Source organism: Pristiophorus japonicus, chromosome 21 (genome assembly GCF_044704955.1).
Source record: "Pristiophorus japonicus isolate sPriJap1 chromosome 21, sPriJap1.hap1, whole genome shotgun sequence".
NCBI lineage: Eukaryota > Metazoa > Chordata > Chondrichthyes > Pristiophoridae > Pristiophorus > Pristiophorus japonicus.
The window spans coordinates 1,483,733-1,507,453 of NC_091997.1; the positions used below are offsets into that span (position 1 = coordinate 1,483,733).

The 23,721-nt window shown below is 48.0% G+C and overlaps 2 protein-coding genes across 6 annotated transcripts in view; both read right to left on the bottom strand.

Moving 5' to 3' along the window:
- The window catches only part of LOC139233761 (oxysterol-binding protein-related protein 6-like), a 105,680-nt gene extending 94,833 nt beyond the window's left edge, over positions 1-10,847 (bottom strand). For 2 of the 3 annotated variants that reach the window (XM_070864242.1, XM_070864239.1), the window contains exon 1: positions 10,619-10,847. The gene's annotated coding sequence lies outside the window, so the exon portion shown is untranslated. Of the gene's footprint in view, positions 1-10,614 lie in introns of all 3 variants that reach the window. The other variant, XM_070864240.1, reaches the window with a different exon arrangement.
- Positions 10,848-13,033: 2,186 nt separating this feature from the next.
- Positions 13,034-23,721, bottom strand: part of mrpl10 (mitochondrial ribosomal protein L10) — a 29,728-nt gene continuing 19,040 nt past the window's right edge. For 2 of the 3 annotated variants that reach the window (XM_070864246.1, XM_070864244.1), the window contains exon 5: positions 20,072-21,972. In XM_070864246.1, the coding sequence (XP_070720347.1) occupies positions 21,716-21,972 (257 nt within the window). In that variant the 3' untranslated portion in view covers positions 20,072-21,715. Of the gene's footprint in view, positions 13,778-20,071; positions 21,973-23,721 lie in introns of those variants that run through there. The other variant, XM_070864245.1, reaches the window with a different exon arrangement.

The following is a 23,721-nucleotide window of genomic DNA, read 5'->3' on the forward strand; positions in this document are numbered from 1 at the left end:
AGAGCGGCCCTTATATTTACACTGAAGCAGTGAGTTATTAGTTTCCAAATGTTATTGAATGGCGGAGAAAGCTCGAGGGGACATGTGGCCTACTCCTGTTCTTATTTGTTATGTTCTAAAAGGTCTGTTAAGATGATCTATTCCAATTCCCAGCATCTGCTGGTAAGACCCAGGCATTTTTTTTTTAAAAAAGGAGATACCCGTGGCAAAAAAAAACAGCTGATGTGACTCCCGCTGATCTGAACAGCAAAATTATACGGCTAGTGAATTCTATCAGGTACCGGACACGGAGATCAAGAACCCAGAACTTGTGCAAATAACCCACCACATCCCTGAAAATTCTTGAAAATAATCGAGTGTGCGGATAAGCAAGATTTCAGTGCATCCTTTTGCAACTTGTACCTGGTTAGAGTTTTTTTTTTTAATTAATTCCGGGGATGTGGACATTACTGGCAAGTAACACTCGTGCCTCTGAGTCAGAAGATTGTGGGTTCAAGTCCCGCTCCAGGGACTTGAGCACAAAAAAAAAATCTAGGCCGACACACCCAGTGCAGTGCTGAGGGAGTGCTGCACTGTCGGAGGTGCCGTCTTTCAGACAAGATGTTAAACCGAGGCCCCGTCTGCCCTCTCAGGTGGACGTAAAAGATCCCACGGCACTATTTCGAAGAAGAGCAGGGGAGTTATCCCCAGTGTCCTGGCCAATATTTATCCCTCAATCAACATAACAAAAAAAAAAATTATCTGGTCATCATCACATTGTTGTTTGTGGGAGCTTGCTGTGCACAAGTTGGCTGCTGCGTTTCCCACATTATAACAGGGACTACACTCCAAAAAATACTTCATTGGCTGTAAAGCGCTTTGAGACGTCCGGTGGTCGTGAAAGGTGCTATATAAATGCAAATCTTTCTTTCTTTATCATTACCTGTTCGGTGCTCCAGCTAGTATTTCCCTCGCTCTGCCCTAATTTCTCGTTGTACAGCAGATGGTGTAGGCCATGCTGCAGGTTCAGAACTGGGTGTGTAGAGGAAACAACCACAACAGATGTTCTCTGCTGTTCACAAGTGCACAAAAATCAATCAGCAAACAAGACACAAAGGGATCAGATGCTTCTAGCTACGAGCTGAAACTCCCTCCCCAAACCTCTCCGCCCCTCGAACTCTCTCTCCTAAACCTCTCCGCCCCTCGAACTCTCTCTCCTAAACCTCTCCTCCGCCCCTCGAACTCTCTCTCTCTCTCTCTCTCTCCTAAACCTCTCCGCCCCTCGAACTCTCTCTCTCTCTCTCTCTCCTAAACCTCTCCGCCCCTCGAACTCTCTCCTAAACCTCTCCGCCCCTCGAACTCTCTCTCCTAAACCTCTCCGCCCCTCGAACTCTCTCTCCTAAACCTCTCCGCCCCTCGAACTCTCTCCTAAACCTCTCCGCCCCTCGAACTCTCTCTCCTAAACCTCTCCGCCCCTCGAACTCTCTCTCCTAAACCTCTCCGCCCCTCGAACTCTCTCTCCTAAACCTCTCCGCCCCTCGAACTCTCTCTCCTCCTTTAAGACACTCCTTAAAACCTACTTCTGACCAACCTGTCCTAATTTCTCCTTATGCGGCTCGGTGTCAAATGTATGTTTTATAATACTCCTGTGAAGCACCTTGGGACATTTCACTATGTTAAAGGCGCTATATAAACGCAAGTTGTTGTTTCTCCTTGGACAGCAGTCCTTGTTGATCCACACCAATCATACTCTCTCAACTCCCCCTCCCTCTCAATCACTGCCAAACCCTCAATGTCATGGGCGATACATTAATGAAATGTAGGTCACACACAGGAATCCAGTAGAGTAGAAGTTTTGATCCTGGCCTGATAGCTGGCATGTCCTTTGGTTGCAGAGGGGTTGGGAGAAAGTAGGTGCTTTAAACAGACCTCAGCTGTATGCAGAATGATGCTGCCTTCACAGGAAGATATCGGACATTGTGCATGCAAAGAAAAAGGGATTGAGGAAGGCGGCAAAAGGGTGGGATTGATCTATAAAACAGGGAAGAGAAAATGATCTGCATTTATACAGTGCCTTTCACGACCTCAGGACAAGTCAAAGCGCTTTATCGCTCAATGAAGTGCCAGTACTGTTGTAATGCAAGAAACACAGCATCCAATTTGTTCACAGCAAAATCTCAAAATAGCAATGTGGCAATGGCCAGATAATCTGTTTCGATGTTGGCGGAGGGATAAAAATTGACCAGGACAGTGGGGAGAATTCCTCTTCGAATTAGTGCCGTGGGATCTTTCACGTCCACACAAGGCAGATGAAGCCTCGGGCAAACGTTTCATCCAAAGGACGGTCCCTCCGACAGTGCAGCACTTCCTGTACAGTCCTGCACTGGGAAACGTCAGCCTGGATTCTGTGCCCAAGTCTCTGGCGTGGGACTGATTCACTGGACCCAATTGCCTTTTCCTATTCCCAAGAATTACGAGAGTAGATAGTTACTGTAAACTCTGCTGCAGAATATAGGTTGCACAGCAATCCCTGCTGTATAGCCAACCTACATGAACGAGCCTTTCACTGGGACTTAATTATAGACTATCTAGGACACTGACCCACAGCTCCATTTCAGATGGGCACAGGCACATAGCTGATTTTCAAATGCACAATACAAAGTGCCACAAAGAATTTTTGACATAGTGGCGGGGGCCAAAGAAGAGGGATTAACTATCGGAATCCTTCCAAAAGATGTTAACAAATGAGCCTTTTATTTGGCACAGGTATATTAAATGACGTGTTCAACAGCCATCGAGAGATCCAGAATTGTGTTATTCGGGGTTAAATGCAGCACAAAACACTGTTTGAACGGGAACACAAGCATGTTACTGATCCCCATTCATGAGAATAAGTCCGTACACACACACACACACATGGTTCCCCCTGGCTGCGGAATATAGAACCAGGGGTCAGTCTCAGGGTAGGGGGTCGGCCATTTAGGACGGAGATAAGAAGAAATCTCTTCACTCAGGAGGGTAGTGAATCTTTGGAATTCTTTACACCAGAGGGCTATGGAGGCTCAGTCATTGAGTATATTCAAGGTTGAGATCGATAGATTTTTTGGGGCACTAAGGGGATCAAGGGATAGGGCGGGAAGGTGGAGTTGACGTAGAAGAACAGCCAGGATCTTATTGAATGGCGGAGCAGGCTCAAGGGTTCATGTGGCGTAATCCTGCTCCTATTTCTTATGTTCTTGCATTCGTCCAGCAGAGGTCGCTGGATAGCCAATAGAAACCCTGGCCATCCCCACCCCTCTTCCCCCATCAGAGAAACAAAGGCAAAGAGCAACTCCAGTGCTCCTGTTACTGCCAGCTAACTCAGTGCAGACCAGGGACCTTCCTGAGGCTCAGCTAATCCCAGGATCAACTCACCCAACTAATGATGGCTAAGATTAGCCAGGGAAGAAAGTTCCATTTCGCTGGTCTTTGTACTCCACAACGAAGATTGCAGAAAAGAAACTGGGCAGTAGAAGAGTATACCTCGGGGAAAGACCAGACTCACAAACAGCCTCCAACATGCATTCTGCACAAGTAATTCAGTCAGTAAAATAAAAGTCACGTTCAGTAGGTCAACACACCGATAATATTGAGCAAACACTCACTTGTTCTTCAGTCTGAACTGGCAGTTGGAAGTCTTGAAATTCTGAATAGCAGATCAGCCCAATGCAACCTTCGATCCAGTAAATGAGAGTGACTTACTGCCCAAGTATAAAACCCTGAAGCCCAGATCATTGTCAAAAGTACATTGTGCAATAGGCAATTAAGAAGTTGGACAATTTACACACATCACAACCGTCTCTGTCTGGAAGCGAAGGCAGAGGGCATAACAGTTACACGAGTAACTTCAATTAGAATTCACCACATCTATTTGCTTATCTCGCCGTTCAATCCACAGGATTTTATACCAATTTTTTTTTTTTTTTAAATGAGGAAGTTCCAGCATCAGTACTGTCACTAAAAATAACACTTCTGCATTTCCTCTCCCCCATTCTCCCTGCGCTCTTCAGGGACAACACGATGAGCGGGTGAGAGAAAAGTCAGACAATGTGCTGCCAAAACTCGTCTGGGACTGGCTGCCTAGTGATATCCCAGAGATACTCTCCCACTTCATGGGATGGTTCCTGACCCCAGCTGCCACTGCTTGTATCGATCAATGACAGCGTATTGGAACTCTCTTACCCTTACCCCACCACCATAATTTACATTATGCATGCCAGGAGCTTGGCGGGCTATTCAACAACATGGGGCATCACAAACACCACTCCACATTCACACATGCACTTTCCACAGCAAGAGCCAATAAATTAAAATCAGGGGCAAGGGGTCCAGTTTGGCTCCTCCCTGTACCCCCCAGGGCCAATTACAAGACCCCTTCCATCATGTCACAAGCTTATTCACTCGAGACACAGGGTAGAACTGGGATCTTTCTCTCCCTGTGGGTTCGGGCAGTGAGTTTATTCATCATCATTGCTGAAGGGCTTCGGATGATTCGAAAGGCTGCTCCCTCACACTATCAATTCTCAATTTCTCCAAACCAGTTTCCATCACTTATCAATAGTCACTCGTTAAACTCAAAAATATGTTATTCCAACTCCCCAAAAAATTGTTGGCATTAACTATAATTCTTAAGAAAAGGATTTGTAGATTTTGATTTTGTGGTTCAGTGAAGGATGCTGGTTGTAGGGAATGGAACACCTCCAACTTGAGGCACCCAGGTGTGCTTCAAGCATTCCCAGGTCAGATACAACAACTTGCATTTATATAGCACCTTTAACGCAGTAAAACGGCCCGAAGTGCTACACAGGAACGATTACCAAACACAATTTGGCACCGTAAATTCATATTAGGACAGGTGTCCAAAAGCTCGATTCAAAGAGGTAGGTTTTAAGGAGCATTGGAAAGGATAGCGTGGCAGAGAGGTTTAGAGAGGGAATTCCAGAGTTTAGGACTTAGGCAGCTGAAGACACGGCCACCAATGGTTGAGCAATTATAATCAAGGATGCACAAGAGGCTAGAATTAAAGGAGCAGAGATCTCGGAGGGATTGAGGAGATTACATCGATAGGGTGCAGAGCTCGGCTCTCCTTAATCTACCCCAACAATGTCCCTCAAGCTAACCCCAGGGCAGTCCCCACTGCGCAGCTATGGCAATTGCCAATTACTCACATCCAGCCTCCCCCCCACTCCCCCTGTGTGATTTTGCAAAAATGCCACTGTATTAGGGCCAGTTTTGTCACTGGGAGCTAGATTGCAATTGCTCAAAGATATTTCATATAAAGAGGTGCCTTTCATCCCACCTGCCGGGTTAGATTTGAACCTGGCTTCCAGCAATTCAGTATCTAGCCCACTGTCACTCGTATTATAATATGCATTGGAACAAGTATACATCACATCCATCTAAACTCAGAATATAGATTCTAGGAGGAGATCCCAGACATCTTATTCATCCACGACATTGATTTACTAGACTTGACTATTCCAACGCAATCTTGGCTGGCCTCCCACATTCTACCCTACGTAAACTAGAGGTGATCCAAAACTCAGCTGCTCGTGTCCTAACTCGCACCGAGTCCCGCTCACCCACATCGCTGACCTACATTAGCTTCCGGTTAAGCAATGCCTCGATTTCAAAATTCTCATCCTTGTTTTCAAATCCCTCCATGGCCTCGCCCCTCCCTATCTCTGTAACCCCCTCCAGCCCCACAACGCCCCCCGCCCGCCCGCCCGAGGTGTCTGCGCTCCTCCAATTCTGCTCTCTTGAGCACCCCGATTATAATCGCTCAACCATTGGTGGTCATGTATTCTGTTGCCAAGGCCCCAAGCTTTGGAACTCCCTGCCTAAACCTCTCTTTCCTCCTTCAAGATGCTCCTTAAAACTTACCTCTTTGACCAAGCTTTTGGTCACCTGCGCTAATTTCTACTTATGAGATAAAAAATTTGACACCGATCGCATAATACCCCTGTGAAGCGCCTTGGGTCGTTACACTACGTTAAAGGTGCTATATAAATACAAGTTGCTGTTGTAGACATAACGCTCATTGAAATATTTGCTCCAGTCTCCCTTCTCAAGACCCCAGTTCTCAGCCTGTAGACTCTTCTAAAGTTAGTCGTGATTTGAACCTCATTAAAACATGCTCAGTGTAGTCAGTGCAGACTGTCCCTTGCAGCGTTTACGATAGCACGCGGCTTTGCATCAGTATTCCCACTTCACATATGATTGTACTCCCTTCCCTTTCCCCCCCAAAAAAGGACATGCACGAGACGCTGCTGAAAACTGGATACGTACGAAGGCAAATTCAGCAAGACCTTCAAAGCACTTCACAGACAAAACACGACCAAATCTTCCACCCAGGAGCGTTAAAAACTAAGACAGCAATCTGAGAGGATGGGGGGAGATGGAGAAAACAGGGGGGGGGGTGGGGGTGGAGATATCAGAGGTAAACAGCCAGAACTGTGTGTGGGAGCAGGATTTAAAGAGAAAAATATTTTTTGAGTTACTCTTTCATTACTCAGCTGCCTGCTGTAACAGAAGCTGTTGCCAGGAGGGAACGCACAGATTCCTGGCCTCCCTACAGATCTTTATGGCATCGTTTGCTTCATCAGTGAACGCGGATTACATTATTAGAAGAGTCAACTTCATGGAGTTAGGCGTTCAACAATTTGAAGCTGAATTAACAAGAGTAGAGGTGTGACCATTAACACCAGGTGCAATTTGTGAATGTCCAAATGAAGAGAGTTTTCCACAGGTGCTGCCTGGAACAGCTCCTCCCAGTCAACGGCTCCGTCATAGCACTATGTAGAGGTTAATCATTGTGTGAACTGGACCTGGATGTCAGGGAAAGTTCATCTTAAAACACAAAGTCCTCTCTTAACAACATCAACAAGTTGTATTTATATAGCGCCTTTAACATAGTGAAACGATCCAAGGCGCTTCACAGGAGTATTATGTGATAAAAATTTGACACCGAGCCGCATAAGTAGAAATTAGAGCAGGTGACCAAAAAGCTTGGTCAAAGAGGTAGGTTTTAAGGAGCATCTTGAAGGAGGAAAGAGAGAGAGAGAGGCAGAGAAGTTTAGGCAGGGAGTTCCAGAGCTTGGGGCCCAGGCAACAGAAGACACGGCCAATGATGGTTGAGCAATTATAATCAGGGATGCTCAGGAGGGCAGAATTAGAGGGGCATGGATGTCTCGGGTGGGGCGTTGTGGGGCTGGAGGAGATTACAGAGATGGGGAGAGGCAAGGTTATGGAGGGATTTGAAAATAAGGATGAAAATTTAACGGTTTGTGCTTTAAGAAGACTCATGAGGGAGACTCCTCCTTCGCCCTCACCCCACCACCACGAGTTTAACCATGTGTGCATGTGCAGTTTCATCACAGGTCTCAACACCTCATTTAAAATGCCATAATCCCAGTCAGCTTCAAGCTGGCTCAAATGCTTTCCTCAAGGGAATGCGAAAGACATAATAGCCATCACGGGATCTCGGGGCACCTGAAGGTTCCACATCACAATTAGCTGATGATTGCTCGCTCGTGCTGCCTCCATCGCAGTCGCTGGCCAGCACCATGGTGGGAGCAGCATCACCAGAAGGACTGCAGTGGATCGAGTCGGTTTGAGTCCCACCCCGGGACAACTCGAGATGGAGCCTTGCAGCCCGCGGCCTGCCCACCATGTTACAAGTTCACGATACAGTCGGCCCATTTCAAGGTGATGGTTCCTCCACGAGCGGCTCGGGAGGCTGCCCCTGCTTTGAAACAGGCCCCAGTTGCATTAGCTGGGGGCCCAGGCTATAGTTGGGAGGCGCTACAGCTACAGGGCAAACAGAGGTGTACAAATGTCACAATTGTGTACTTTAAAGCGGGTGCACGTGATCTTGCGCACGGATATGCAGTTGCTCCAAAGTCACTTTCTCAGCTTCAAATCCCCCCCACAGACTTTCCCCGAGGTCAGGGGAAGGTTCCTACGGACCAGCGAGGCACAAACTACATCGCCAGCCGGTTTGGAGCAGGCCGACAGCTCAGCCTGTCCATTGCCAGAACAAAACAGCTGCAGTGCTGGCAGTGCCAAGAAGCAGCCTCTCAACTGGCTTCTTACCCTTCCATAAAACATTCAAACCCATAAAAATGATCCTTTGACTTGGAACAATTAAACCTTTGATTCAACTAAAGCACACAACCGCCAGAACACATGGACCTTTGCTGTTGCAGGTCAGCTTTGGTAGCTCTCTGGAGGGCTGCAGTCAGAGACGGTGGGCTCCATATCACACACACAAATTGCATACTTTCTGGTGAACATGACATCGACACCAGGCTGTTGCAGAAGCAGAACCGACAGGTTGGCAGTGATGGAGACAGAGAATAACAAATGAATTTAAAGATGAAAGCTCACATGCAAACCCTGACGATGGCTGTGTTGCAGTGGGAAGGAGCCGAATTAATGGCTGGTGCTCCCTTTCCTTTTCTTCCCCTCCTCAAACTTCCCAACTATGAAAGACATGACAGCTGAACTCGAGCCTTATATCCACACATGCACATGCCCAGCAAGGGTCAGTGAACAGTGATCGAGAGTGGGGAACCTGGCCATTTCCCCCCTCCTAACCCCCAGGGCATTTCAGCTGAATGCAGCACCCAGTTGAGATCAGCAAACAGACACAGATCAGGGTTTGAGCCTGGGCCAGTGTGTAATGTGTGCATTGTTCAAAGTCAGTAACTTTGTGTTTGTGCCACTGGTCATGCAGCACCTGTGACCCATGAAGAGGGCAGTGAATACACTGCTCTAGGGCAATCTCGTCACTCCCTTTTGCCCCAAGGGGGAAGATGATCAGCGGGTAAGGGGAGCAGGGGTGGGGGGGGGGAAAGAGAGAGAGAGAGAGAGAGAGAGGGGAAGAGGGGAAGGGGGGGGGGAAAGAGAGGAAGAGGGGAAGGGGGGGGAAAGAGAGAGGAAGAGGGGAAGGGGGGGGAAAGAGAGAGGAAGAGGGGAAGGGGGGGGAAAGAGAGAGGAAGAGGGGAAGGGGGGGGAAAGAGAGAGGAAGAGGGGAAGGGGGGGGAAAGAGAGAGGAAGAGGGGAAGGGGGGGGGGAAGAGAGAGGAAGAGGGGAAGGGGGGGGGAAGAGAGAGAGGGGGGAAGAGAGAGAGGGGGGAAGAGAGAGGGGGGGAAAGAGAGAGGGGGGAAGAGAGAGAGGGGGGAAGGGAGCACATTCATTCAGCCCCTTCCCACTGCAACACAGCCAGGATTATAAACCCAACAATGCCGGCGAGGGAGGGATGTGCGGAGTGAACGCGACACTCGGCCCTTGACCCACTTTGCTGCCGGTCACGGATCCCCTGCACACCACGGGCCCGCAGCCTGGGCCGTGTGGACAGGATTGCTGCTAACCCGCCCAGTGCAGGATGCGGCGGGACTAAGCTGTCGGAGTGGCGGCATATTGCCAGAGGCTGGTGCGGGGGCCGGGGGCAGGGGGGCCGGGACCCGGGGGCAGGGGGGCCGGGGGCAGGGGGGTCGGGACCCGGGGGCCGGGACCCGGGGGCCGGGACCCGGGGGCAGGGGGCAGGGGGGCCGGGACCCGGGGGGAGGGGGGCCGGGAGCAGGGGGCCGGGAGCAGGGGGCCGGGACCCGGGGGCAGGGGGGCCGGGACCCGGGGGCCGGGGGGCAGGGGGGCCGGGGGGCAGGGGGCCGGGACCCGGGGGCAGGGGGCCGGGACCCGGGGGCAGGGGGCAGGGGGGCCGGGGGGCAGGGGGCCGGGAGCAGGGGGCCGGGAGCAGGGGGCCGGGACCCGGGGGGCAGGGGGGCCGGGGGCAGGGGGCAGGGGGCCGGGACCCGGGGGGCCGGGGGCAGGGGGCCGGGAGCAGGGGGCCGGGAGCAGGGGGCCGGGACCCGGGGGCAGGGGGCCGGGGGCCGGGGGCAGGGGGCAGGGGGCCGGGACCCGGGGGGCCGGGGGCAGGGGGCCGGGAGCAGGGGGGGCCGGGGGCAGGGGGCAGGGGGCCGGGAGCAGGGGGCCGGGACCCGGGGGCAGGGGGCCGGGACCCGGGGGCAGGGGGCCGGGGGCAGGGGGCAGGGGGCCGGGAGCAGGGGGCCGGGACCCGGGGGCAGGGGGGCCGGGACCCGGGGGCCGGGGGGCAGGGGGCAGGGGGGCCGGGGGCCGGGACCCGGGGGCAGGGGGCAGGGGGCCGGGGGCCGGGACCCGGGGGCAGGGGGCAGGGGGGCCGGGGGGCAGGGGGCCGGGAGCAGGGGGCCGGGAGCAGGGGGCCGGGAGCAGGGGGCCGGGACCCGGGGGCAGGGGGCCGGGACCCGGGGGGCAGGGGGGCCGGGGGCAGGGGGGCCGGGACCCGGGGGGCCGGGGGCAGGGGGCCGGGAGCAGGGGGGGCCGGGGGCAGGGGGCAGGGGGCCGGGAGCAGGGGGCCGGGACCCGGGGGCAGGGGGCCGGGGGCAGGGGGCCGGGGGCAGGGGGCAGGGGGCCGGGAGCAGGGGGCCGGGACCCGGGGGCAGGGGGCCGGGACCCGGGGGCAGGGGGCCGGGGGCAGGGGGCCGGGGGCAGGGAGCAGGGGCACCGCCGACACCCCCCGGTCCCGGGCCCGGTGCCGATATTTACTGTACTCACTCACAGCTTGTGCTCCGGCTCCGGCTCCGGCTCCAGGGGAAGCGATGGGCCACTGTCCCGGGACACAGCCCGGCCCCGGCCCCGGGTCCCGCGGGGGAACTTTCCTCACCCGGCCGATCCGAGCCCCCTTCACAGCTCCAATATCAGGCGCTATTTATTTTGGCGCAAACTCCTCGGGATTTCCGCCTCTCCGCCACCGAGTTCCGAGCGGGTTTTCTTCCCCCCTCTGCTGCTCGATGGGCGGCTTTCCCCCCCTTCCGTGTCCGGCCCTTCCCGCCCCCCGCCCGTCAATCAGGGAACAAGCTCCTCCCCCTCCCGTCAATCAGGGCTCCAGCCCCGCCCCCTCCCGTCAATCAGGGCTCCAGCCCCGCCCCCGCCCGCCAATCAGGGCTCCAGCCCCGCCCCCGCCCGCCAATCAGGGCTCCAGCCCCGCCCCTCCCGTCAATCAGGGCTCCAGCCCCGCCCGCCAATCAGGGCTCCAGCCCCGCCCCTCCCGTCAATCAGGGCTCCAGCCCCGCCCCCTCCCGGCAATCAGGGAACAAGCTCCTCCCCCTCCCGGCAATCAGGGCTCAAGCCCCACCCCGGCCCGGCCCGCCCGCCAATCAGGGCTCCAGCCCCGCCCCCTCCCGTCAATCAGGGCACAAGCCCCTCCCCCTCCCGTCAATCAGAGCGCAATCCCCGCCCCGCCCCTCAGTCAGGGCACAAGCCCCGCCCCGCCCCTTCCAAGGAAGACTACATCAGCCAATGGGAAAGATTGATACACGTCGCAGCCAATGAGAAAGCGGTGCACACATGTCACAGCCAATAGATGATGTCACATCACAATGCAACCAATGGACATGCTCTCAAGGAAATGGACACATTCGGCTGGAGCCAATAGCAAAAGAAGACACTTAGATAAGGGTCAAACTGACAGATGAAACGCTGCATTCATCCCTGCTTCCAAATACAGTATATGCTCTCCCATAACAGTACCATACCATGAATATCAAACTCTTGGCACTATTCTAATTTACCAGATTTATTAGAATTTTACAATCCAAAACAACCGATATCCCTCAAAACATGCACTGAAATAAATCCTGATATTACCCCCATTTCAGTCATATTCAATCGTGGACACTGGCATCTGTTTTTTTGGACACACACAGGTCAGTCAGCATCAGTAAAGGTTAAAGCGAACGCGAAATACTACGGATACTGTAAATCTAAAATAAAAACAGAAAATGCTGGAAACACTCAGCAGTTCAGGCAGCACCTGTGGAGTGAGAGTTAGCGTTTCAGCTTGATGAACCTGATTGGAGTATCTGCTGTTGCTCCTATCCCCTTTACTCTTAACCTATACTCTTTCCTCTCCAAAGTCCTTAAACATGTTGTCGCCTCCCAAATCCATGCCCATCTTTCCCGCAATCCCATGTTTGAATCCCTCCAATCCGGTTGCCACGCCTGCTACAGTACCGAAACGGCTCTCATCAAAGTCCCAAATGACATCCATTGACAGCCGGTGTTGTCGCCCACCGATGCTGCAGGGGGAAGAACCGAAGTTCGGCTGCGGTGCGCTACCGGGGTGATGTGCAGGACAATGATGTCGTGATGTCCAGGCGCACGAGATCATGGCACAAGGTGTTACCGCCACCGCAAACCTCCCGGCCAATTTAGAGGGATTGGTTTCTTTCGCTGCGCCCAGTAAGTCGTTAGCGTCCTGTTAGTGCTCCCCGGAGGCGATAACGGGAGGCGCAAAGGAGGCCAATTTCTGGGCCAAGGCATTAGGACCTACGTTCACAAGTTTTGTTGCCTTGTTCACACAAACTATGAGACACACATTTAATGCTTAAGTTCAGCAAACCTCCTCTACTTGGAGTTCTTAAAGCTTTTCCAATCTTATCCATCCTGCCTGCATTTAATTTCTCCAAATCTTGATATTTTCCCATGAACCAGAATCAAATTCGTGAGATATTTATTCTTGTTACATCTCCATCTTCCTGCACCCTTGAGTCGTGTCACAAAAATGAATAAATTAATTAAACCATCCAATTTACTGGTTTGTAAATTATGTTGTTAAAGGGTTTATCTCAAGTGTGAGAAGATAATCCACCACCATTTCCGATAATTACCCAACACGTAAGATACTAATTAATTAACTACCGACTGAATTTGGAGTCTGACAGCCAACTTATTACACCAACAATTATGTTTTTAAACTTTACTCTACTGTAAAGGTCTTGGAATTGACACCAGCTTGGTTGCAAATAATCTTTATTGATCTTGACAGACTCAGGGACCAAAATTCAGTACTACCCCCTTTGGGAATTCTGGGAATGAGCAACTTTGACCATTTTATTATTTCTAACTACAGTACAAGTTTAAAAGCTATTTAGAAGTGAAATGAAAGCAAAATACTTAATGATATGAGAGGAAACCAAATCCTGTGGGTATAGGTAAAAGAGAATCGGGTATCTTGCACTACTTGAAATAAACAATTTGCCTATAATTACAGTCTCACTCAGACTGGTGTGGGGAACGGAAACAAAAATCACACAATAATGGAATGATGAAACTGAGGTTAAAGTATATAATTGAGCAAAACAGAGGAATATTTATTCTGTATCCAGACCAGGCTCGATCTGACATGTGCAAATTGATCGGAAAGTTGGAAAAATACTCAGTTGTGACTTGCCTCGCCACAATGAGTCATCATCATAGGCGGTCCCTCGAACAAGGATGACTTGCTTCCACATGAGGTCACAGATGTTTCAATGTAGGACCCGATGTTCCAGTCCTGAACTCCAATTGAGGTGGTGGAAGATGCCTGTGCGTGGATTTTTTTAACGCGTGGTGACCGTTGCACATCAGCCACCACACGGGCTCGACAGAGCTAGGCCTTTATCCAGTGGCAAGGATTAACCAAGGGTTAACCAGACCTGCTCTGCTGCACGGGCCTAGTGCGCACACATATCGCAGTGTGGGCAGACCCGTGGTGTCCCTGTGCCTTTGGCTCTTCTGGGCCCCGTACCCTCATTCACCGCACTTCCGCCACGATCTCACGACGAGTACCAAATTCACCAAGAAGAAATTCTTGAACGCTGTAGTAGGAGTTAGCAATCCTAAATGTACGGACCAGGAAGTTGAATTAATGAGTGCATTTTTCTTATATTTGGGCAAGCTACAGAGAAAAGAAAAATAAGATTAGTCCTTGGCCTTTTCCCAATGCTTTTGTCAGGTTCACACCTTAGATAGTTTCCATAAGCAAAACTAGTCTCCGATGAAGGCAAAACCGGCATATGGGCAACCATGAGCAAGTTTGCCAATTACCTTGGAATTATGCTATATTGATCACAAGAGAATACATGGGATACCCTCCACCTTTGCCCATCCCTTCCAAAATTTAGAAAATAACACACTCTAAGGCCAATGTGTACAAGCTAAAAGTATTTGGTCATATTTATTGACAAATGAAATAATTATATAGAAGCAGTTCACACAGCAAAAATCATGACATTTAACAAAACAATAATTCATATAGAATCAGTCCACAAATTAATATAGTCATTAAAGAACATGTTTCTACAGCATCTGAAAAACAACAGGTTTTCTGGTTGTCTCCATATTGTACGTGGATGGCACAAATCCCAGTTCATGTATAGAATTCAGATCCCTTGCCAGAACTAAAACTGAGCAATCACAGCTGTGATATATGCCTTGATGGGATATCTTTCAAGTTACAGCTATTTCTTTATGATGTAAACATACTGAGAGCTGAACAGATCTTATACCTTGTAAGATGAAGTGTTACAGTCTGGATACTGCTATTTTCTGCATACATTACCCTTAATAGATCAGCATTCAGAAAGATTAGAATTACCTATTTAAGTCTGTCAATCTGCATAAGTTAATATTTCGAATCAGCTATTCCAATAACCAAACAACTTTTTGACTTAATTTGTTTCTCAATAAACCGCTGAAGTAACAACATAAGCCCATTTAGGATAGATGTTTCAAATTGACTAGGTTTGATTGCTTGCAGTTATACGCATTTGCCACTGAACAGAAGAATTCTGTGAGCCCAGCTGGCTGTAGCCATTTGTAACCTTAGCTAAAATAAATACAGAAATTGTCCCGTCTCAAATGTGCCAAATTTTGTTTGATAATGCACCTGTGAAGCATCTTGGGACATTTTATGACGTTAAAGCTACTATATAAATGCAAGTTGTTGCCACCTCAAAGAAGTGCAGTGCTACTAAACAGGTCACTAAGTGCTCTGTACAGACACTTCCCTGAAGCCGAAAGCACGGCAACCATATATTGTGCATTATTAATTAAAACATAATCACACGTAGTAGAAAGGCTTTAGAAAAAGGTTGCATTTTTTTAAGCACTTATGTCTCTCAGGGAACCCAAATCACTTCACTTACAACAAATTCCCTTGACGTTCAGTCACCATTATTAGATAGACAACACCATTTTGGACACAGCGAGATCTCAAATGGCAATGAGATGAATTAAGCAGTTAATCTGCTTTTTTGTGATGTTGGTTGAAGGAAGAATGTTGCCCAAGATATCTGAAGAGTTCACCGCTCTTCAAAAAATGTCAACGTCCACCTCAATGGGGCCTTAATTTAACATCTCACATAAAGGACAGCACCGTCCGTGATGAATATTATATTTTGGGTCTTTTTGGCCTCTCCTACTTCAGCTTGTGTATTGTTACATTACTCTCGTAGGCAAGTTATAGCTACCTCCGGTCTTCCAAGAATATTTTCACTGGCCCCAATATCCAGCTAAGTTTCTGATAGCACGCCCAGGTCAATATCTTTGTTAATTCCTTTAGCTCAGCGATATGTGCCTTCGTGGGAATTTTTTCTATCTTTGTAGAGCTTTACAACAAACCTACTTCAAGTTATTAATAACTATGCCAAATTACTGAATAAAAGGCTAAGCAAATATATAAAAGTATAATAACATTTACAGTAGAAATATTAATCAACTCATTAAAGCAAAAATAAGGACACAATTTGTACTCTGAGCTATTCTTTTGTAGGTAATTTTTATATGCAGTTCTGTTCCTTCTTTTATAGTCTTTTCTAACTACAGGAACTAGCTAATCTAACCTCTTCCTTTCAAGATTTCAACTAAATCACCTCAGCTCAGCTTGTTCAACACCTTCAGCTCATTAAACGTCCCTGGAAACAGTTGTAAAGGCTTCCTGAATAACTGTCAACCCGATTAAAATAGTCGTCTCAATATAACTGATGAAATCATATAGTAACTGAGATCTAGCTTGGATCCTCCCTCAAGCAAGACAAAACAGCAACATTCATAATGAGCTGGTTTGTAAGCTCCTTGTGACTGAGTTGCAAAAACTTCCACTTCATTTTTTCCCCCACAACTTCTTCAGTACTGGGAATGTTGGCCTAGATTTTGTGCTCAAGTCTTGGAGTGAAGTCTGAATTCACAACCATCTGACTCAGACAAAAGTGATAACCAGTGAGCAGGCATGAATTGTTTCACTGGGGGGTTACTGTAGCTCCACAGATGAAACATCATAACCCCTAGTAGTGTCAGCTGTGGCTCAGTGGGTAGCACCCTTGCCGCTGAGTCAGAAGGTTGTGGGTTCAAGTCCCACTCCAGGGACTTGAGCACATAAATCTAGGCTGACACTCCAGTGCAGTACTGAGGGAGCACTGCACTGTCGGAGGTGCTGTCTTTCGGATGAGACGTTAAACCGAGGTCCCGTTTGCTCTCTCAAGTGGACGTAAAAAATCCTATGGCACTATTTCGAAGAAGAGCAGGGGAGTCCTGGCCAATATTTACCCCTCAACCAACTTAACAAAAACAGATTATCTGGTCATTATCACATTGCTGTTTGTGGGAGTTTGCTGGTGCGCAAATTGGCTGCCGTGTTTCTGACATTACACTCCAAAAGTACTTAATTAGCTGTAAAGTGCTTTGATATTTCTGAAAGGCGCTATATAAATTCAAGTCTTTCTTTTTTTTCTTCAATTTGTGCAAAATTCTGTCATAACTGACTCATGTAGGAATAAATTGATTTAGAATTGACAAAATGAATTGCTGTTAATCACTATTATTGCATGAAGAATCCAGTCCGTAAATTATGCTTTCGTTGAGGGGTCTGAATAGTGCTGTTTTAGATATTCGTGCTTCACCTCTGGGATACAAGTTCAAATCCATCCCATACTGATAGAACAAAAGCTCTGCCTACTGGCTATAAAGGAGCAGCACAAAATGAGTTTGTTTTTCCGAGCGGACACAGCGCCACAATACAAAGCTGCCCATAATTCAGCGCAAATTGGCAGTCTCACTTGCAAAGGCCAGAGGATGGCTAGTGTGGGAAGTGAGTGCACACAATGTCAGTCAGGCTGCACCAGAGGTCAGTGCTGAGGCACATTTTCTTTGAGGCAGGGTGAAGCAAATTTTACTCTGCATCTAACCATGCTAAAACAGACCTTGGGAGTGCCTAATGCTGACTCAACAATTGCCCGAAATGGACACGTTTAAAAAAAAAGTTATTCATTCTTGGGACGTGGCAAGGCCCTAAATGCCCTCGAAAAACCACTATGGTCAGTGGGGTGATTATTATACTTTTTTGTAGTGGTTGATACAACTGAGTGGCTTGCTAGGTCATTTCAGAGAATAGTTAAGAGTCAACCATATTGCTGTGGGTCGGAATCACATATAGGCCAGACCGGGTAAGGACAGCAGGTTTAAGAACATAAGAAATAGAAGCAGGATTAGGCCATTCAGCCTGCTCCACCATTTAATAAGATCATGGCTGATCCGATCATGGACTCAGCTCCACTTCCCTGCCCGCTCCCCATAACCCTTTTCTCCCTTATCGCTCAAAAATCTGTCTATCTCCACCTTAAATATATTCAAAGACCCAGCCTCCACAGCTCTCTGGGGCAGAGAATTCCAGAGATTTACAACCTTCTGAGAGAAGAAATTCTTCCTCATCTCAGTTTTAAATGGCAGCCCCTTATTCTGAGACTATGTCCCCTAGTTTTAGTTTCCCCTATGAGTGGAAATATTCTCTCTTCATCCACATTATCGAGCCCCCTTATTATCTTATATGTTTTGATAAGATCACCCCTCATTCTTCTGAGCTCCAATGAGTAAAGGCCCAACCTACTCAACGTATCTTCATAAGTCAACCCCCGCATCTCCAGAATCAACCTAGTGAACCTTCTCTAAACAGCCTCCAATGCAAGTATGTCCTTCCTTAAATAGGGAGACCAAAACTGTATGCAGTACTCTAGGTGTGGCCTTATCAATACCCTGTACAGTTGTAGCAGGACTTCTCTGCTTTTAAACTTTATCCCCTTTGCAATAAGCAATGTGTGAGGAGGACACAAAAAATCTGCAAAAGGATATTGACAGGCTAAATGAGTGGGCAAAAATTTGGCAGATAGAGTATAATGTTGAAAAGTGTGAGGTCATGCACTTTGGTGGAAAAAAATCAAAGAGCAGGTTATTATTTAAATGGAGAGAGATTGCAAAGTGCTGCAGTACAGCGGAACCTGGGGGTACTTGTGCAAGAAACACAAAAGGTTAGTATGCAGGTACAGCAAGTGATCAGGAATGCCAATGGAATCTTGGCCTTTATCGCAAAGAGGATGGAGTATAAAAGCAGGGAACTCTTGCTACAGATGTAAAGGGTATTGATGAGGCCACACCTGGAATACCGTGTGCAGTTTTGGTTTCTATATTTACGTAAGGATATACTTGCTTTGCAGGCATTTCAGAGAAGGTTCACTAGGTTGATTCCAGAGATGAGGGGGTTGGCTTATGAGGGGGCTTGACAATATGGATGTAGAGAGGATGTTTCCACTGATAGGGGAGACTAGAACCAGAGGGCAAAATCTTAGAATAAGGGACCACCCATTTAAAACTGAGGTGAGGAGAAATTTCTTCTCTCAGAGGGTTGTAAATCTGTGGAATTCACTGCCTCTGAGACCTGTGGAAGCTGGGACATTGAGTACATTTAAGACAAATAGACAGTTTTTTAAACATAAGAGAATAAGGGGTTATGGGGAGCGGGCAGGGAGGTGGACCTCAGTCCATGATCAGATCAGCCATGATCATATTGAATGGCAGAGCAGGCTCGAGGGGCCGTATGGCCTACTCCTGCTCCTATTTCTTATGTTCTTATAAAGGCCAACATTCCATTGCCTTCCTAATTACTTGCTGTACCTACACACTAACTTTTTGTGTTTCATGCACAAGAAGCCCCAGGTCCCTCTGTTCTGCAGCACTTTGCAATTTTTCTCCATTTAAATTGTAATTTGCTTTTCTCTTTTTACTGCCAAAATGGATAACCTCACATTTTCTCACATTATACTCCATCTGCCAGATTTTTGCCCACTCACTTAGCCTGTCTATATCCCTTTGCAGATTTGTGTCCTCCTCACTGTTTGCTTTCCCACCCATCTTTGTATCATCAGCAAACTTGGCTACTTTACACTCAGTCCCTTTAACCAAGTCATTAATATAGATTATAAATAGTTGAGGACCTAGCACCAATCCTGTTATATATGCAGACTATAGAAATATACTCTGTGTAGTCACTGTATAGTTGCAGAAGATGGAGACTTGTTTACCTGATGTACTGTCAATAAGCTTTACACTGTATATACATACTGACACCACTAGAGGGTGCAACTGGTGGAGACCGGGGTTTCCTGCCCTGGTGGCAGGGGCTGCATAAAAGGGGAGCCACCGTGTGACTGTCTCACTCTGGAGTTACAAATAAAGGACCAAGGTCACTACAGTTTTTGAGTACAACACATTGCCTTGTGGAGTCATTCATAGGTACATTACCGACATAATAGATCCCTGCAGCATCTCACTAGTCACTGTTTGCCAACCGGAAAATGACCCATTTATCCTGACTCTCTGTTTTCTGTTAATTAGTCAATCCTCTATCCATGCTAATATATTACCCCCTATCCCGTGAACTTTTATCTTGTGCAGTAACCTTTATGTGGCCCCTTATCTAATGCCTTCTGGAAATCCAAATACACCACATCCACTGGTTTCCTCCCCTAAAGGACATCAGTGAATCAGTTGGGTTGTTAACAATCTGACAGCTTCGTGGTCACTTTTACTGATACTAGCTTTTTATTCCATATTTATTTAATTGCATAAACTGAATTAAAATTCATAAACTACCATGGTGGAATTTGAACTTGCATATATTAGTCCAGGCCTCTGGATTACTAGTCCAGTAACATAACCACTACCATACCCGTAATTCGCTGGGACTAGCATTGCTGACCGAGTACAAAATTCACAGGGGAAAATAATTAAGTTTTGATTTTGCATGTTAAGGAGCAACTTAAGTATGGTAGATATTTTTACAGAGCCGCTACAAGCAAGTACAGCATTTCAAATGCTTAAAAGGAAAAATGCACTGTTCCATAAAAACAGAAATTGAAGCACATTTAAAAGCAACACTTTATTGTACAGGTTTTTAAAATACACAGCAGTATTCAATTATATAAATCTCAATCTGTTCAGCAAATCTACATTAATTTATTACATCCTCTGGTTGTCCCAGACATGAACGAACTTTAATCACACCTGTCAGCTGCAGATGTTCAGAGCAACATGCGCCGTGGGTAAGGTCATCATTGACTCTGCAATATTGTAAGCTATTGCAGAAAGCGACACTTAGAGAGTCAACTTATTCCTCCGGAATGCTTTTCGACAGCTGACCACTATTTTGAAGCAATGCCCTTATGGAGACAGTGGTCAGGGTTTGTCCATTCTTTTCCTTTACCGTTTCCCTCCATTCCCCTGAAGGCAGTGACTCATGCTGTGGTACAGTTCCACAGGCACCACTGTTCCACCAATACTTTGCCCAAGTGCTCATTCTTCTTGTGTAAGCCAAGACAGAGAGTCAGCAGGGTAGTGGATCACTGCCTTTAACCACCATCCACACAGTCCAGCACGAGTTAACAGACACAAATTACCAGCAGGGACTGGAGCATCAGTTTTTCTCTCTCTAGCCCAAGGGGGGGTGGGGGGCGGATAGTAGAAACTGAGCTCAATTATAGAAACTCTACTGAATTAGCAAACTCAGCATGGAGCAGGAATCACATTTCTGTCTACTTTTTGATTGGTAAAACCAAAATGAACACAGGAGTCCACTGCTTTACTGTACAGAATAGAACTTCCTGGAGTACACAGTTGAGCAGGCTCGAGGGGCTAGATGGCCTACTCCTGTTCCTAATTCTTATGTATGTCTTGTATAATATTTAAACCTCCTGGGCATTGCCCCACAGAGTTCTGAAAGTCAATCACCCTAGACCCATCATGGATTGCAGTCACAGAAGAAGATTGTTATATTCTCTAGGTTCTACAATATTCTAATGGGGCCATGTAAAATTCAACAGCACCATTTCAGAATGCATGTGTTAGAACAAGCTGCTCCAGTACATTTGCTTAGCCAGTGTTTGAACACAATGTTCATCATTACCAACAGGTTCCTATTGAAGATAGAAACAGAAAATGCTGGAAATACACAGGAATTCGGTCAGCCTCTGAAAGAGAGAGAAAGTTGCATTATAAAATTCTAAACATTAGCATTCTCGTTCTGGTTCAGGTGCATTTCCAACACTTTCAATTTCAGGTATCCAGCGTTCCGCTTTTCCTTTTTATCCCACAGCAAGGTAACCTAGGAGACGAAAGCTGGCATAGCCAGTCAATCCCAATTGTTGAGTCAAATTTCACAATTGATCCTCATTGAATTGGACTGTACCTGAATTTTACCTGCAAAATTAGAATAGGCGGATGGAAGAACTGTTTGTAGTATTATAATTTTCCGAGATTCAGAATGTGCCTTTTGTGCATATATTCTGTTTTAATCTATATCCATGCAGAAGATCAGTCTCATTTACAATGGCACAGACGGTAAGAGCAATACATTTGGGAAAAGGGGATGTGTGCTTCCCCAATAATTAAACAGCCCTTTACGTCTTGTGTTTTATTTCCTCATCAATCCACTTATGTGGGGGGAGGAGGGGGGAAAGAGAGGATAGAGCAGAAAGATACTATCACAGGAAATGCCCAAATACCAGAAGCACTAAGATCCTTGGCTCCCCTGCGTTTCCTTCTGCTCAAGGTTCTCTGTCGGTCCAGTGGCAGCTTCATTCTGCTGTTTCAAGTAGTGCTCCAGTAAGGCAGTGAGGCGCACAGGGCCAGTCTGCAGGAGCTGGTACGTCAGGGACGTCAGAAGAGTCAGGCCACCTACAACCTCCCCACGGATGATCTGCATTCCTGGGAGCCTGGAGTAATTAACCACTCCCTGTCTGCTGAAGAGTGCATCTTCGATACACGCACCTGCACAGGAAACAGAATGCACAATCAACAGGGATGAATCTTAACGTACTACGTACTATTTACAGCACGGAAACTGGTCTATGCCGGTGTTTATACTCCACACGAGCTTCCCCCCACCTTACTTCATCTCACATTATCACCATATCTAAAGACGGCACGGCCAACAGTGCAGCGCTCTCTCAGTACTGCACTGGAGTGTCAGCATGGATTGTATGCTCAAGTCACTGGAGCGAATCTTGTACCCATGACCTTCTGACTCTCATGCGAGAGTGTTACCCACTGAGCCACGGCTTTCAGTTGAATCTTAGCGCCCTGGCACTTTGTATCGGGAACATAGGAATTGCTAGGCAAAAAAACCCCATCTAATACGCCTTCTATGTCCTGGCAGTCTTATGATACACTAATGGAGTTCCTGGCAATCAATCCCTATCAATGATTTTACAAGAGACTCAGACATGAGGCGAGGAAACCCCCAGGGGTGGAGAGCTTTGGAAACCATCGGCCCAAAGTCACCATTTTCCCTTCAAGCTCGGTACACTCACCACGTCACGTCTCAAATTACTCATCTACTGTAATCCAAAATGTTACTTTCTGAAAGAAATCCATCTAATTTACATTTAAATTAAATCAATCAATACTAATCACTTCCTCCACCTCCCTGGGAAGTCTGTTCCATAGATTGACCACTCACTGACTGAAATATTGTTTCTGCAAACGATATTCAATAGAGACAGCCAGCAGCAAGCCAGCAATAAAATCAGAATGAATGTTTAACTGCATTTTATGCCCCAACACCCGGCGGAGCGGCAGTTCATGAGGCCTACAAGAGGCCCAAAAGGAGCATCGGCAGATCGGAGAGGCCAGCCGGTGAGGCTGCAGCAGGGAGAGAAGGCAAAAAAGTAGAAAGAAATCGAAGGGTGATGTCACAGCCAAGGGGGTAAGTGATTGGTAAGTAGTTTTTTCTTTTCTTTCAGTAAGTAACATTTAGCATTGTTGTTGCCAAATTAAGTTAATCTAAGAGTTAAGTCATGGCAGGAGAGCTCGGACACGTGTTATGCTCCTCCTGTACTATGTGGGAAGTCAGGGACGCTTCCAGTGTCCTCGACGACAACATGTGCGGGAAGTGCATCCACCTGCAGCACCTGACAGACCGCATTGCGGCACTGGAGCTGCAGGTGGATTTACTCTGGAGCATCCACGATGCTGAGAATGACGTGAATAGCACATTTAGTGAGTTGGCCACACCGCAGGTAAAAGGTACACAGCCAGATAGGGGATGGGTGACCAACAGGAAGAGCAGTGGAAGGAAGGTAGTGCAGGGGTCCCCTGCGGTCATCCCCCTGCAAAACAGATACACTGCTTTGGGTACTGTTGAGGGGGATGACTCATCAGGGGAGGGCAGCAGCAGCCAAGTTCATGGCACCGTGAGTGGCTCTGCTGCACAGGAGGACAGGAAAAAGAGTGGGAGAGCGATAGTGATAGGGGATTCTATTATGAGGGGAATAGATAGACGTTTCTGCGGCTGCAACCGAGACTCCAGGACGGCATGTTGCCTCCCTGGTGCAAGGGTCAAGGATGTCTCGGAGCGGGTGCAGGACATCTTGAAGAGGGAGGGTGAACAGCCAGTTGTCGTGGTACATATAGGTACCAACGATATAGGTAAAAAAACGGGATGAGGTCCTACAAGACGAATTTAGAGAGCTAGGAGCCAAATTAAAAAGTAGGACTTCAAAAGTAGTAATCTCAGGA